Below are 17,193 nucleotides of genomic sequence, written 5' to 3'. Positions count from 1 at the left end.
GAGGGCTCCGTTCCAACCAACCGCGAGATCGGGACGCCATGGCTTCCGGTGAAAATCGCGCCTGACTGCGGTCATGGCGGACGATGGCGGCGTCTCGGACGTCGTTCCCTTCTCGAGGCATCGTCGTTGCAGGTCACGTCAACCTGATCGGAAGGTTCCGAAAGAAACCCTAGATCTGGATTTACTGGATCGGACGATGGCGACGTTTCGATGTCGTTCTTCCTCCTGGGGATCGTTTTGGAGCAAGTGTTGGCTGGAGGGGACAAGAGGAGGAGCGGCGTGGTATCTGAGACGCCGACAACGGCGGGTCTCAGCGGCATGGAGCAGCGGGGTCTCGCCGGTGGTGTGATGATGGATGAGCGCAGGATGATGCGTTGTCTGGCGTCGTGGTGGCGTCGACGGCAGCTAAACCGGGCAAGGTACATGCAACAGTATAGCACTAAAGATGGATTGGTGGTAGATGGCTGCGGCGGCCTCATACCCGGCAGGCATCCAGGTTGAGGAGTGCGCCAGACTGATGGGTGCCCCATACCCGGCAGGCGTCCTGGTTGGGACCTCAGGTCTTAGATGTTAGGTTTGGCTGCGAGGTCTGTTTTGGTATTAGGCCCAGACTATCAGCATCCCTTTATCAACTGGATAGGAGTAGCGATAGATGTTGCTTAGACGGTGGCTTTAGTTTTACTTTTGTATGACTTTGTAAGGTCTTGTGTAAATAATTAATAAAAGTGGCCGCATGCATCGTCCAGATACAGATGCAGAAGCCGGGGTCCTCCTCCATTTCAAACAAAAAAATATCACCAGCAGGCTCCTCTGTGACGTGGCTGTCAAGCCCCTAGATCGACTGCGTACGAGATTCTCTACGGCATCCGACTCGCGAGCAGTAATGATTTTTCCTTTGCCCGTGAAAGACCCGTGTCGGTCGTCTGGCCAATCCCTCTCCATGCTATTGTCTAGGTCAACATCATTGTCTTTATCCATCCATCACTGGTCTTATTAATTTCAGAAGACTTTGTTTCCAGGGACATTAATTTCAGACTTTGAAACTCTCCCCATTCACTAATGAGAGAAGAGTTTCAGTTGGACGGACAGAAAATTCCTATCCACTCGCTACAGCGGAACCTCAGCTATATCAGCGTGCTATTTTCTTACCTCGATACAAAAAAAGGTGTAAGGAGACAGCACAATGGCTTTGCACTATATTCCCATCTTCTTCCTCCTATTTTTGAGCTCGTTCTGCAAATCAGACGATCAGCTCACACGGGCAAAGCCACTCACCCACGGCGACACACTCATCTCAGAGAGCCGGAACTTTGCTCTCGGCTTCTTCTCCACAACCAGCTCCAACAAGAGCTTTTACCTTGGCATATGGTACCACGGCATTCCTGGAGCACGCACCGTCGTGTGGGTAGCCAACCGAGACAACCCAATAACCACCCCTTCATCTGCGATGCTCTCCATCACCACCAATTCTGATCTTGTGTTGTCCGACTCCAAAGGCCGCCATATTTGGAGGGCTACAAGCAGTATCGCCCCGGGAGGGGCCGGAGCTTACGCTTTGCTACTCAACTCGGGGAACTTTGTCCTCCGGTTGCCAAACACCGCGGACATATGGCAGAGCTTTGATCACCCGACTGACACAATACTTCCAACAATGAGAGAGTTATTGAGGTACAAGGCACAAGCCATCTGGGGGCTCGTTGCTTGGAAGGGTTCGGATGACCCTTCCTCTGGGGACTTCACAGGCGGCGCCGACCCTAGCTCGCCGACACTTCAAAGGCTGATTTTGCACGGGACCATTCCATATCTTCGCAGCGATGTGTTGAGTGGTGTGTCGGTGCCCGGTGGCACATACCTAAGCAACGCCAGCTCCTTCGTGACCGAAACAGTCATTAACCAGGGAGACGAATCATATCTTTTGTTCACTGTCTCTGATGGTTTACCATTCACACGTTTGACGCTCGACTACACAGGCATGCTGAAGTGTCTAAGCTGGAACAACCACTTATCATCGTGGGCAGTCCTTTTTGAGAGGCCCCGAGCTGCTTGTGAGCTCTACGCCGCATGTGGCCCATTCAGCTATTGCGACTTTACTAGTACTGTCCCGAGATGTCAATGCTTCTATGGGTTCGAGTCTACCAGTCTTAACTTTTCAAGAGGTTGTCGGCGAACAGAAAAACTGAATTGTGGCAAGCAAAGTCACTTCATAACCTTGCCTGGGATGAAGGTCCCTGACAAGTTCTTACATGTAAAGAACAGAAGCTTCGATGAGTGCACCGCCGAGTGCGGCAACAACTGCTCATGTACGGCATATGCTTATGCCAACATGAAAGGTGCCGGTGATGAGGCTGACCCGACAAGGTGCTTGGTTTGGATAGGAGAGCTTATCGATACATCAAAGTACATTGAGGTTGGCGAGAATCTATACCTTCGCGTTGCTGAGTCTCCTGGTATGCACTGTCCCATTTTATCCTTATGTTATTTTGCTTGCTGTGATATGAAGCTGCATTTTGTGGAAAAACATCGTAAATCAATTTAACAGCATTGTTTTCTTAAATAGTTTAGACGTCTGGACATATGGCATACGATGTAGGAGGACTAAATTAAGGAAAAAAAATTGTGTGAACCTGCACTATTGCAGCCCCTCACAATGTGTGCTAATGTTTTTGCCTCTCAGCCCATGACTATACCATGACTTGCCCGCACTCAAGCTCAAGAAAATATTTTCTAGATTGGTTTCGTTAGCTATGGAGAAAGAGGAGGCAATGGAACAATATATAGTAGGTTAAGTTCGCAGGTAATCTCGAGATAAGGTAGATTGAGGGGGATTACGAAACAAACCAAACAAAACAAAGGAGAAATCTGAACTGAATCGGGCAACAATCACGCGTGACCTGTTAAAGTTTTCCATATCCAAAACATTATGTTTTCGAGAAGAGAAAGGGGGTAACTTGGAAGATCCTTTTGATCGAATATAGAACATAACATTCCTTTTAACATCATTCTATAAATACATAAGATATGTTTTCTGATTACTAAGGTAAGTTATACAGCTCCTACTCTTCACTTTCAAGCACGTTGGAAATTATTTTCAGAGTTCATGTCTTGCAAAAGCCATAAGACAATATATGCATTTTTCTTCTTGCATTGACAGTAGCCAATGAACTATTTAATTTGGAGTGCGGGCATATTGCAAGATCAAATACTTTTTCTAGAATATCAAGTCGTTCGTTTACCACAGTAGTTCAGGTACTCGACAATTACCATAGTATAGGTACTTAATTAGCTTGACATATCTGACATGGTATTCATATGCAAGTGTGGATCCTGAACTTCCGATTCATGCATTTCTGTAGGCGACAAGAAGAGCAGTTTACTAAAGATTTTACTCCCGGTTATAGCATTCATGTTGCTACTGACATGCATAGCCCTCATTTGGACATACAAATACAGAGGTGGAGTAACAAATGTGCTCTGTTTTTTCACATATGACATCAGTGCAAGTGTTGTGGGAAAAATGAATGTCTTAACCTGCAGGAAAATGGCGAGAGCAGGAAAACCAGAAGAAACTAATGCAAAGATACTTTAGCACATCCGATGAACTCAAAGGCGAAAATACAGAATTTCCATTTGTTAGCTATGAAGACATCCTTTCAGCAACAATGCTTTTCGCCGATTCCAACTTGCTTGGACAGGGAGGTTTTGGAAAAGTTTACAAGGTAATAAGAAGTGGTACTTACAGTAGAACATGCTCTGGAGTACAAAAACAAACCAATCTTATTTACTCTTCAACTACTGTTTAATTCCAGAATAGACACTTGACTCTCAATTTTTTTATCCAACCATAAGCTTTGTTGACCAAGTAGTTATTACATCTCGAAGTGGATGTCGAATGAGTGGAACATGTCCATATTGATGTGATATTGTGCAAATCGGCAAGATTTAAGACGAGTTGAATTTGTACTAGTTATCATATTTTGGGGTACACGGGAAATTGGTTAAAGCACACTTCTTCGTGTGTAGGGGTGACTATAGGAGTAAAAAAAAGTGTTTCCAAGTTTTACATAACTAACAAATATTTTTTCATGCAGGGCATCCTAGAAGGTGGATATGAGGTTGCGGTCAAAAGACTTAGTAAGGGTTCTGGACAAGGTATAGTTGAGTTCAAAAATGAAATAGTTCTAATTGCCAAGTTGCAGCACAAGAACCTAGTCAGACTTCTTGGGTGTTGCATTCAGGAAGATGAGAAATTATTGATCTATGAGTACTTACCTAACAAAAGTTTGGATGCCTTTATTTTTGGTACGTTCTAGTTTGTTGATCATACATCGCTAAATATTTGCATTGACCAGAGTGATATTCATGATGACAAGCTTTGTTTCATATTTGATCATGAAAGATGATGCACGAAAATACATGCTCCATTGGTCGACCCGGTTCAAAATAATTAAAGGAATAGCAAGAGGCCTTCTTTATCTCCATCAAGATTCAAGATTAACAATAATTCACAGAGATCTCAAAGCTAGTAACATATTGCTGGATGCGGAAATAACTCCCAAAATTTCAGATTTTGGTATGGCAAGAATCTTTGGTGCAAACCAGAATCATGCAAACACTACAAGGGTCGTTGGAACATAGTAAGTAATTGGTGAACTAGAGAACCCTTAACACTATACTTTTCATGGTTTGATGCGTTTTTGTACATTCCTTGCTCATTTGTTGATTGTCTTAAAAAGTGGTTACATGTCGCCTGAATATGCGATGGGAGGTGCCTTTTCTGTTAAAACGGACACATATAGCTTCGGTGTTCTTTTGTTGGAGATTGTTAGTGGATTGAAGATCAGCTCACCTCAGCTCAAAACAAACTTTTGTAGCCTTATAACTTATGTAAGCACTGCATAACCTATGTAATTACCGACTACCTCCCATCGCCCCTACCACCCAAGGCATTTATTAAATTTATCTTGACTTTGTTTTATTCGTCAGGCATGGAGAATATGGGAAGATGGAGAAGCAACTGAACTAGTGGACTCTTCAATTGTTGTGGATTGTCCTTTTCATGAAGTTGTACGGTGTATTCATGTGGGGCTCTTGTGTGTTCAAGATCATCCCAACAATAGGCCACTGATTTCATCTGTTATGCGTATGTTAGAGAATGAAAACACATCACTTCCAACTCCAAAGAAACCTGTATATTTTCCTCAAAGTAATTGTGAAGGTGGAGAAGCAAGGGAGAACATAGAAAATACCATAAACGCAATGAGCATCACAACACTAGAGGGTCGTTAGATGTTGTATAACTTAGTATGTGCGAATTTTACCATAGCTAGTGGTGTACTCTCGGTGTGAACTGGACTTTGCATACGTGGTTGCAATACTTGTGAGTGTGTTTTATGAGAAAAGCTAGTTGTATACTCTCGGTGTGAACTGGAATTAGTCATGAATTATTTACTAGAATTAATCATGAAACTTGCCTAATTTTCCGACAGTAGCAGTTCCATCATATTTAGGCGTGCGTGTCTTCAACTTATGATGGTAACAGAGTGAGTTCTGGATTCAGGTTCTGAATCTTGAGATAGTGGGCTGTAGCACCTACACCGTCAAGGGTTTCGACTGGCTGGTTCAGAATCAGGACATTGCATCTCGCGTCTATGTCTTTAACTGAAACAAACAAAACTCTGCTGATTCCCCGGCCATCTGACCTACTCCGAGTGGGTGATACAAAGCAATTGTTGTAATTTCTAAGCCTGAGTAGCAAAGATTTTCTAATAAAAAAATTACTAGATACACTAAAGAATAGAGTTGATGCAGGAGTCGAGGCGTCTGGACTTGTGTTTGACCATCCGGCACTACCGGACTCGCAGGCTATGCCTACGGCCACGGGCCGTCGGCATAGGCCCCTAGGCCGTCGGCATAGATCTATGCCTACGGCTGCCGTCGGCATAGCCCCATCGGCGTAGATGTCGTCAGCGTAGTCTTGTCAGACCGTCGGCATAGTATAGCCATCGGCATAGGGGCCTATGCCGACGGCCTGACGTCAGCCGTCGGCATAGTATAGCCGTCGGCAGTGTTTTTCGTCTGACGGCAACGGACGGCGCCGTCAAAAGCGCTGACGAATCACGCAATGCCACGTCGCAGAGCTATGCCGACGGCAAAGCTGTCGGCATACCTCTGCCACGTGGCGACCCGTGGTGTCCCTGGTGGCAGGGCTATGCCTACAGCAAAGCCGTAGGCATAGATGAATCTATGCCGACGGCTTTGCCGTCGGCATATCTCTGCCACGTGGCAGCTCCTGGTTTCTCCTGGCAGCAGGGCTATGCCTACGGCAAAGCCGTCGGCATAGATTTTCAGTAGGCATAGATGTGCCACGTGGCAAGCCCTGGTAACTCCTGGGCGTATATATGCCGACGGCTTTGCCGTAGGCATAGTTTTTTTCCCCTGTTTTCTCTTTTCCAATTCATTTGATAGCATTTCAAAACAGAACAATATGAAATTATGCAGAAATATGACAATTCATCATGTAAACATACTCAAGTTCATCTAAACATACTCAAGTTCACCATCATCATCTAAACACACTCAAGTTCATCACATCATCTAAAGATCATCACCGACGGAAGTTCATGAACATAAAAGTAGTGCAAGACATGAAACATGATAAAAGTAGGAATATGAAAGGCATGGCACGATGGCCACATGCACGGAATCATCAAGCAAGACCACCTCCGCCAAAACCACCACCTCCGCCATAACCACCACCACCTCCGCCAAAACCACCACCTCCGCCAAAACCACCACCTCCTCCGCCAAAACCACCACCACCTCCGCCAAAACCGCCATCGCGACCACCACCACTCTGCCAGATCGGAGTGACTGGGGTCGACGGAGCAGGAGTCGAGCCACCGGTCCCCTACATGTTTCAGAAAAGATTCTAACGGTAAATATGATATGATAGTGTTTCATGAACGAGAACTAGTTTGCTAGTAGTTAGGCAAATGTACTAACCGGACCATCACTGCCTAGTGCCACCCATTCATCGAACATGGGCACGTGTGGGGGTTCTCCCGCAGGTGGTGGTGGGGGTCCCATTTGTGGTGGATCCGTGCGGTTAGTCCAAGACGCCAACATAGCCTGAATGTTAGTTAAACAAGCAAACTAGAAGATCAGAAGGAATGAAAGTGCAAAAATTTAGCTTGATTTTAAGAGGGCAAAACTAACCGTCATCATCTGACGGTTGTAATCATCGTTTGCCTTCACACGTTTCAAGTACTCCCGCACCTCGAGATTCCTATGCTCGACAAACTCCTTATATGCCTACATAATTTAGGTTGTTTCTAAGTGAGCAATGTTGAAAATAAACTGAGAATGCTAGATAGAAAAAGATAAAGAGGAAGTACTTACAGCATGCTGGCGGGCTAAGGGAGTCTGTGAACGCCCCGTACTCTCTAACTGGCTCGGGTTGGTAGCCCGAAGCTGTGTGTACGAGATCGTGTTGGGTTTCGTAGTAATTTCAAAAAAATTCCTAAGCACACGCAAGATCATGTGATGCATGGCAACGAGAGGGGAGAGTGTTGTCTACATACCCAACGCAGACCGACTGCGGAAGCGATGACACGACGTAGAGGAAGTAGTCGTACGTCTTCACGATCCAACCGATCAAGCACCGAAACTACGGCACCTCCGAGTTCGAGCACACGTTCAGCTCGATGACGATCCCCGAACTCCGATCCAGCAAAGTGTCGGGGAAGAGTTCCGTCAGCACGACGGCGTGGTGACGATCTTGATGAACTACAGCAGCAGGGCTTCGCCTAAACTCTGCTACAGTATTATCGAGGTATATGGTGGCAGGGGGCACCGCACACGGCTAAGGAATAGATCACGTGGATCAACTTGTGTGTTCTAGGGTGCCTCTACCTCAGTATATAAAGGAGCCAAGGGGGGAGGGGGGCGCCGGCCAGGGAGAGAGGCGCAGGAGGAGTCCTACTCCTTCCGGGAGTAGGACTCCCCCCCAATCCTATTCCAACTAGGATTCCCCAAAGGGGGAAAGAGGGAGAGGGGTGGCCGGCCACCTCTCCTAGTCCTAATAGGACTAGGGGAAGGGGGGAGGCGCGCAGCCCTTGTGGGCAGCCCTTTCACCTTTCCACTAAGGCCCATGAAGGCCCATATGGCTCCCGGGGGGTTCCGGTAACCTCCCGGTAACCCGGTAAAATCCCGATTTCACCCGGAACACTTCCGATGTCCAAACATAGGCTTCCAATATATCAATCTTTACGTCTCGACCATTTCGAGACTCCTCGTCATGTCCGTGATCACATCCGGGACTCCGAACAACCTTCGGTACATCAAAATTCATAAACTCATAATATAAATGTCATCGTAACCTTAAGCGTGCGGACCCTACGGGTTCGAGAACAATGTAGACATGACCGAGACACGTCTCCGGTCAATAACCAATAGCGGGACCTGGATGCCCATATTGGCTCCTACATATTCTACGAAGATCTTTATCGGTCAGACCGCATAACAACATACGTTGTTCCCTTTGTCATCGGTATGTTACTTGCCCGAGATTTGATCGTCGGTATCCAATACCTAGTTCAATCTCGTTACCGGCAAGTCTCTTTACTCGTTCCGTAATACATCATCTCACAACTAACATATTAATTGTAATGCTTGCAAGGCTTATGTGATGTGTATTACCGAGAGGGCCCAGAGATACCTCTCCGACAATCGGAGTGACAAATCCTAATCTCGAAATACGCCAACCCAACATCTACCTTTGGAGACACCTGTAATGCTCCTTTATAATCACCCAGTTACGTTGTGACGTTTGGTAGCACCCAAAGTGTTCCTCCGGCAAACGGGAGTTGCATAATCTCATAGTCATAGGAACATGTATAAGTCATGAAGAAAAGCAATAGCAACATACTAAACGATCGGGTGCTAAGCTAATGGAATGGGTCATGTCAATCAGATCATTCAACTAATGATGTGACCTCGTTAATCAAATAACAACTCATTGTTCATGGTTAGGAAACATAACCATCTTTGATTAACGAGCTAGTCAAGTAGAGGCATACTAGTGACACTCTGTTTGTCTATGTATTCACACATGTATTATGTTTCCGGTTAATACAATTCTAGCATGAATAATAAACATTTATCATGATTATAAGGAAATAAATAATAACTTCATTATTGCCTCTAGGGCATATTTCCTTCAGTCTCCCACTTGCACTAGAGTCAATAATCTAGATTACACTGTAATGATTCTAACACCCATGGAGCCTTGGTGCTGATCATGTTTTGCTCGTGGAAGAGGCTTAGTCAACAGGTCTGCAACATTCAGATCCGTATGTATCTTGCAAATCTCTATGTCTCCCACCTGGACTAGATCCCGGATGGAGTTGAAGCGTCTCTTGATGTGTTTGGTCCTTTTGTGAAATCTGGATTCCTTTGCCAAGGCAATTGCACCAGTATTGTCACAAAAGATTTTCATTGGACCCGATGCATTAGGTATGACACCTAGATCGGATATGAACTCCTTCATCCAGACTCCTTCGTTTGCTGCTTCCGAAGCAGCTATGTACTCCGCTTCACATGTAGATCCCGCTACGACGCTTTGTTTAGAACTGCACCAACTGACAGCTCCACCGTTTAATGTAAACACGTATCCGGTTTGCGATTAAGAATCGTCCGGATCAGTGTCAAAGCTTGCATCAACGTAACCTTTTACGGTGAGCTCTTTGTCACCTCCATATACGAGAAACATATCCTTAGTCCTTTTCAGGTATTTCAGGATGTTCTTGACCGCTGTCCAGTGATCCACTCCTGGATTACTTTGGTACCTCCCTGCTAAACTTATAGCAAGGCACACATCAGGTCTGGTACACAGCATTGCATACATGATAGATCCTATGGCTGATGCATAGGGAACATCTTTCATATTCTCTCTATCTTCTGCAGTGGTCGGGCATTGAGTCTTACTCAACTTCACACCTTGTAACACAGGCAAGAACCCTTTCTTTGCTTGATCCATTTTGAACTTCTTCAAAATTTTGTCAAGGTATGTGCTTTGTGAAAGTCCAATTAAGCGTCTTGATCTATCTCTATAGATCTTAATGCCTAATATGTAAGCAGCTTCACCGAGGTCTTTCATTGAAAAACTTTTATTCAAGTATCCCTTTATGCTATCCAGAAATTCTATATCATTCCCAATCAGCAATATGTCATCCACATATAATATCAGAAATGCTACAGAGCTCCCACTCACTTTCTTGTAAATACAGGCTTCTCCGAAAGTCTGTATAAAACCAAATGCTTTGATCACACTATCAAAACGTTTATTCCAACTCCGAGAGGCTTGCACCAGTCCATAAATGGATCGCTGGAGCTTGCACACTTTGTTAACTCCCTTTGGATCGACAAAACCTTCCGGTTGCATCATATACAACTCTTCTTCCAGAAATCCACTCAGGAATGCAGTTTTGACATCCATCTGCCAAATTTCATAATCATAAAATGCGGCAATCGCTAACATGATTCGGACGGACTTAAGCATCGCTACGGGTGAGAAGGTCTCATCGTAGTCAATCCCTTGAACTTGCCGAAAACCTTTTGCGACAAGTCGAGCTTTATAGACAGTAACATTACCATCAGCGTCAGTCTCTTCTTAAAGATCCATTTATTCTCAATTGCTTGCCGATCATCGGGCAAGTCAACCAAAGTCCATACTTTGTTCTCATACATGGATCCCATCTCAGATTTCATGGCTTCAAGCCACTTTGCGGAATCTGGGCTCACCATCGCTTCTTCATAGTTCGTATGTTCATCATGATCTAGTAGCATGACTTCCAGAACAGGATTACCGCACCACTCTAGTGCGGATCTTACTCTGGTTGATCTACGAGGTTCAGTAGTATCTTGATCTGAAGTTTCATGATTATTATCACTGGCTTCCTCACTAACTGGTGTAGGTGTCACTGAAACAGTTTTCTGTGATGAACTACTTTCCAGTAAGGGAGCAGGTACAGTTACCTCGTCAAGCTCTACTTTCCTCCCACTCACTTCTTTCGAGAGAAACTCCTTCTCTAGAAAGGATCCATTCTTAGCAACGAATGTCTTGCCTTCGGATCTGTGATAGAAGGTGTACCCAACAGTTTCCTTTGGGTATCCTATGAAGACACATTTCTCCGATTTGGGTTCGAGCTTATCAGGTTGAAGCTTTTTCACATAAGCATCGCAGCCCCAAACTTTAAGAAACGACAACTTTGGTTTCTTGCCAAACCACAGTTCATAAGGCGTCGTCTCAACGGATTTTGATGGTGCCCTATTTAACGTGAATGCAGCCGTCTCTAGAGCATAACCCCAAAACGATAGCGGTAAATCAGTAAGAGACATCATAGATCGCACCATATCTAGTAAAGTACGATTACGACGTTCGGACACACCATTACGCTGTGGTGTTCCGGGTGGCGTGAGTTGCGAAACTATTCCACAGTTTTTCAAATGTACACCAAACTCGTAACTCAAATATTCTCCTCCACGATCAGATCGTAGAAACTTTATTTTCTTGTTACGATGATTTTCAACTTCACTCTGAAATTCTTTGAACTTTTCAAATGTTTCAGACTTATGTTTCATTAAGTAGATATATCCATATCTGCTTAAATCATCTGTGAAGGTGAGAAAATAACGATATCCGCCACGAGCCTCAATATTCATCGGACCACATACATCGGTATGTATGATTTCCAACAAATCTGTTGCTCTCTCCATAGTACCGGAGAACGGTGTTTTAGTCATCTTGCCCATGAGGCACGGTTCGCAAGTACCAAGTGATTCATAATCAAGTGGTTCCAAAAGTCCATCAGTATGGAGTTTCTTCATGCGCTTTACACCGATATGACCTAAACGACAGTGCCACAAATAAGTTGCACTTTCATTATCAACTCTGCATCTTTTGGCTTCAACATTATGAATATGTGTATTACTACTATCGAGATTCAATAAAAATAGACCACTCTTCAAGGGTGCATGACCATAAAAGATATTACTCATATAAATAGAACAACCATTATTCTCTGATTTAAATGAATAACCGTCTCGCATTAAACAAGATCCAGATATAATGTTCATGCTCAACGCTGGCACCAAATAACAATTATTTAGGTCTAATATTAATCCCGAAGGTAGATGTAGAGGTAGCGTGCCGACCGCGATCACATCGACTTTGGAACTGTTTCCCACGCGCATCGTCACCTCGTCCTTTGCCAGTGCCCGCTTATTCCGTAGTCCCTGTTTCGAGTTGCAAATATTAGCAACAGAACCAGTATCAAATACCCAGGTGCTACTGCGAGCTCTAGTAAGGTACACATCAATAACATGTATATCACATATACCTTTGTTCACCTTGCCATCCTTCTTATCCGCCAAATATTTGGGGCAGTTCCGCTTCCAGTGACCAGTCTGCTTGCAGTAGAAGCACTCAGTTTCAGGCTTAGGTCCAGACTTGGGTTTCTTCTCTTGAGCAGCAACTTGCTTGCCGTTCTTCTTGAAGTTCCCCTTCTTCTTCCCTTTGCCCTTTTTCTTGAAACTAGTGGTCTTGTTAACCATCAACACTTGATGCTCCTTCTTGATTTCTACCTCCGCAGCTTTCAGCATTGCGAAGAGCTCGGGAATAGTCTTGTTCATCCCTTGCATATTATAGTTCATCACGAAGCTCTTGTAGCTTGGTGGCAGTGATTGGAGAATTCTGTCAATGACGCAATCATCCGGAAGATTAACTCCCAATTGAATCAAGTGATTATTATACCCAGACATTTTGAGTATATGCTCACTGACAGAACTGTTCTCCTCCATCTTGCAGCTATAGAACTTATTGGAGACTTCATATCTCTCAATCCGGGCATTTGCTTGAAATATTAACTTCAACTCCTGGAACATCTCATATGCTCCATGACGTTCAAAACGTCGTTGAAGTCCCGATTCTAAGCCGTAAAGCATGGCACACTGAACTATCGAGTAGTCATCAGCTTTGCTCTGCCAGACGTTCATAACATCTGGTGTTGCTCCAGCAGCAGGCCTGGCACCCAGCGGTGCTTCCAGGACGTAATTCTTCTGAGCAGCAATGAGGATAATCCTCAAGTTACGGACCCAGTCCGTGTAATTGCTACCATCATCTTTCAACTTTGCTTTCTCAAGGAACGCATTAAAATTCAACGGAATAACAGCACGAGCCATCTATCTACAATCAACATAAACAAGCAAGATACTATCAGGGACTAAGTTCATGATAAATTTAAGTTCAATTAATCATATTACTTGATAACTCCCACTTAGATAGACATCCCTCTAATCTTCTAAGTGATTACGTGATCCAAATCAACTAAACCATGACCGATCATCACGTGAGATGGAGTAGTTTTCAATGATGAACATCGTTTATGGTGATCATATCTACTATATGATTCACGCTCGACCTTTCGGTCTCCGTGTTCCGAGGCCATATCTGCATATGCTAGGCTCGTCAAGTTTAACCTGAGTATTCTGCGTGTGCAAAACTGGCTTGCACCCGTTGTAGATGGACGTAGAGCTTATCACACCCGATCATCACGTGGTGTCTGGGCACGACGAACTTTGGCAACGGTGCATACTCAGGGAGAACACTTCTTGATAATTTAGTGAGAGATCATCTTATAATGCTACCGTCAATCAAAGCAAGATAAGATGCATAAAAGGATAAACATCACATGCAATCAATATAAGTGATATGATATGGCCATCATCATCTTGTGCTTGTGATCTCCATCTCCGAAGCACCGTCATGATCACCATCGTCACCGGCGCGACACCTTGATCTCCATCGTAGCATCGTTGTCGTCTCGCCAATCTTATGCTTCCATGACTATCACTACCGTTTAGTAATAAAGTAAAGCATTACATCGCGATTGCATTGCATACAATAAAGCGACAACCATATGGCTCCTGCCAGTTGCCGATAACTTGGTTACAAAACATGATCATCTCATACAATAAAATTCAGCATCATGCCTTGACCATATTGTTGGAAATATGCCCTAGAGGCAATAATAAAAGCATTATTATTATATTTCTTTGTTCATGATAATTGTCTTTATTCATGCTATAACTGTATTATCCGGAAATCGTAATGCACGTGTGAATAATTAGACCATAATATGTCCCTGGTAAGCCTCTAGTTGACTAGCTCGTTGATCAACAGATAGTCATGATTTCCTGGCTATGGACATTGGATGTCATTGATAACGGGATCACATCATTAGGAGAATGATGTGATGGACAAGACCCAATCCTAAGCATAGCACAAAGATCGTGTAGTTCGTTTGCTAGAGCTTTTCCAATGTCAAGTATCTTTTCCTTTGACCATGAGATCGTGTAACTCCCGGATACCGTAGGAGTGCTTTGGGTGTATCAAACGTCACAACGTAACTGGGTGACTATAAAGGTGCATTACAGGTATCTCCGAAAGTGTCTGTTGGGTTGACACGGATCGAGACTGGGATTTGTCACTCCATATAACGGAGAGGTATCACTGGGCCCACTCGGTAATGCATCATCATTATGAGCTCAAGGTGACCAAGTGGTTGATCACGGGATCATGCATTACGGTACGAGTAAAGTGACTTGCCGGTAACGAGATTGAACAAGGTATTGGGATACCAACGATCGAGTCTCGGGCAAGTAACATACCGATTGACAAAGGGAATTGTATACGGGGTTGATTAATCCTCGACATCGTGGTTCATCCGATGAGATCATCGTGGAGCATGTGGGAGCCAACATGGGTATCCAGATCCCGCTGTTGGTTATTGACTGGAGAGTCGTCTCGGTCATGTCTGCTTGTCTCCCGAACCCGTAGGGTCTACACACTTAAGGTTCGGTGACGCTAGGGTTGTGAAGATATGTATATGCAGTAACCCGAATGTTGTTCGGAGTCTCGGATGTGATCCCGGACGTCACGAGGAGTTCCGGAATGGTCCGGAGGTAAAGAATTATATATAGGAAGTGCTGTTTCAGCCATCGGGACAAGTTTCGGGGTTATCGGTATTGTACCGGGACCACCGGAGGGGTCCCGGGGGCCCACCGGGTGGGGCCACCTATCCCGTGGGGCCACATGGGCTGTAGGGGGTGCTCCTTGGCCTGTATGGGCCAAGGGCACCAGCCCCTATAGGCCCATGCGCCTAGGGTTTCCATATGGGAGGAGTCCCACTAGTGGAAGGCACCCCTGAGTGCCTTGGGGGGGAGGGAAACCTCCCCTGGCCGCCGCACCTAGGAGATTGGATCTCCTAGGCTGCGCACCACCCCCCCTTGGCCCTCCTATATATAGTGGGGGAGAGGAGGGATTTTATACCTCAGCCTTTGGTGCTTCCTCTCTCCCCGTTACGTCTCTCTCTCGTAGTATAGGCGAAGCCCTGCTACTGTGACGCCCTGCATCCACCACCACGCCGTCGTGCTGCTGGATCTTCATCAACCTCTCTTCCCCCCTTGCTGGATCAAGAAAGGAGGAGACGTCATCCGTTCCGTATGTGTGTTGAACGCGGAGGCATCGTCCGTTCGGTGCTAAGATCATCGGTGATTTGAATCACGTCGTGTTCGACTACATCATCCCCGTTCTTTGAACGCTTCCGCTCGCGACCTACAAGGTACGTAGATGCATCTAATCACTCGTTGCTAGATGAACTCCTAGATGGATCTTGGTGAAACCGTAGGAAAATTTTTGTTTTCTGCAACGTTCCCCAACAGTGGCATCATGAGCTAGGTCTATGCGTAGTTCTCTTGCACGAGTAGAACACAAAGTAGTTGTGGGCGTTGATTTTGTTCAATATGCTTGCCGTTACTAGTCTTATCTTGATTCGGCGGCATCGTGGGATGAAGCGGCCCGGACCGACCTTACACGTACTCTTACGTGAGACAGGTTCCACCGACTGACATGCACTAGTTGCATAAGGTGGCTAGCGGGTGTCTGTCTCTCCTACTTTAGTCGGATCGGATTCGATGAAAAGGGTCCTTATGAAGGGTAAATAGCAATTGGCATATCACGTTGTGGTCTTTGCGTAGGTAAGAAACGTTCTTGCTAGAAACCCATAGCAGCCACGTAAAACATGCAAACAACAATTAGAGAACGTCTAACTTGTTTTTGCAGGGTATCCTATGTGATGTGATATGGCCAAAGTTGTGATGAATGATGAATGATCTATATGTGATGTATGAGATGTTCATGCTATTGTAATAGGAATCACAACTTACATGTCGATGAGTATGACGGTGACAGGATGATCATGGAGCCCCAAGATGGAGATCAAAGGAGCTATGTGATATTGGCCATATCATGTCACTATTATTATTTGATTGCATGTGATGTTTATCATGTTTTGCATCTTGTTTGCTTAGAACGACGGTAGTAAATAAGATGATCCCTCATAATAATTTCAAGAAAGTGTTCCCCCTAACTGTGCACCGTTGCTACAGTTCGTCGTTTCGAAGCACCACGTGATGATCGGGTGTGATAGATCCTTACGTTCACATACAACGGGTGTAAGACAGATTTACACACGCAATACACTTAGGTTGACTTGACGAGCCTAGCATGTGCATAGACATGGCCTCGGAACACAGAAGACCGAAAGGTCGAGCATGAGTCGTATAGAAGATACGATCAACATGAAGATGTTCACCGACGTTGACTAGTTCGTGTCACGTGATGATCGGACACGGCCTAGCCAACTCGGATCATGTTATACTTAGATGACTAGAAGAGGGATGTCTATCTAAGTGGGAGTTCATTAATAATTTGATTAGATGAACTTAATTATCATGAACTTAGTCTAAAATCTTTACAATATGTCTTGTAGATCAAATGGCCAACGTTGTATTCAATTTCAACGCGTTCCTAGAGAAAACCAAGCTGAAAGACGATGGCAGCAACTATACGGACTGGGTCCGGAACCTGAGGATCATCCTCATAGCTGCCAAGAAAGATTATGTCCTACAAGCACCGCTAGGTGATCCACCCGTCCCACAGAACCAAGACGCTATGAACGCTTGGCAGACACGTACTGATGACTACTCCCTCGTTCAGTGCGTCATGCTTTACAGCCTAGAGCCGGGGCTCCAAAAGCGTTTTGAGAGACATGGAGCATATGAGATGTTCGAAGA

At 45.0% G+C, this 17,193-nt stretch overlaps 1 protein-coding gene across 4 annotated transcripts; it reads left to right on the top strand.

The window, feature by feature from the left end:
* The first annotated feature begins 762 nt into the window (after positions 1-762).
* On the top strand, positions 763-5,844 carry LOC125530743 (G-type lectin S-receptor-like serine/threonine-protein kinase B120). Of its 4 annotated transcripts, none has more exons than XM_087529340.1 (7): positions 765-2,447; positions 3,354-3,452; positions 3,535-3,716; positions 4,089-4,149; positions 4,397-4,634; positions 4,734-4,884; positions 4,984-5,389. In XM_087529340.1, the coding sequence occupies exons 1-7, from the start codon at positions 1,184-1,186 to the stop codon at positions 5,284-5,286; spliced, it is 2,298 nt and encodes a 765-aa protein (XP_087385466.1). In that variant the 5' UTR covers positions 765-1,183; the 3' UTR covers positions 5,287-5,389. The 4 variants fall into 4 exon arrangements, with proteins under 4 accessions (XP_087385468.1, XP_087385467.1, XP_087385466.1 ...); XM_087529339.1 differs by having other exon boundaries at positions 766-2,447; positions 4,089-4,299; XM_087529342.1 differs by lacking the exons at positions 4,734-4,884; positions 4,984-5,389 and adding an exon at positions 5,809-5,844 and having other exon boundaries at positions 763-2,447; positions 4,089-4,299.
* The last annotated feature ends 11,349 nt before the right edge of the window (positions 5,845-17,193 follow it).

This window comes from Triticum urartu, chromosome 6A, assembly GCF_056163025.1.
Source record: "Triticum urartu cultivar PI428250 chromosome 6A, HENAU_Tu73, whole genome shotgun sequence".
Classification (NCBI taxonomy): domain Eukaryota; kingdom Viridiplantae; phylum Streptophyta; class Magnoliopsida; order Poales; family Poaceae; genus Triticum; species Triticum urartu.
The sequence above is the reverse complement of the archived record's forward strand: the minus strand, read 5'-3'. Positions and strand labels throughout refer to the sequence as shown.

Bases quoted from the DNA above. Each gene is read 5' to 3' on its own strand.
- LOC125530743 (XM_087529339.1), top strand. From the start codon at position 1,184: ATGGCTTTGCACTATATTCCCATCTTCTTCCTCCTATTTTTGAGCTCG. The intron at 4,300-4,396 runs GTACGTTCTAGT...TGATCATGAAAG, and splicing joins TTTGGATGCCTTTATTTTTG to ATGATGCACGAAAATACATG. The intron at 4,635-4,733 runs GTAAGTAATTGG...TGTCTTAAAAAG, and splicing joins ACAAGGGTCGTTGGAACATA to TGGTTACATGTCGCCTGAAT.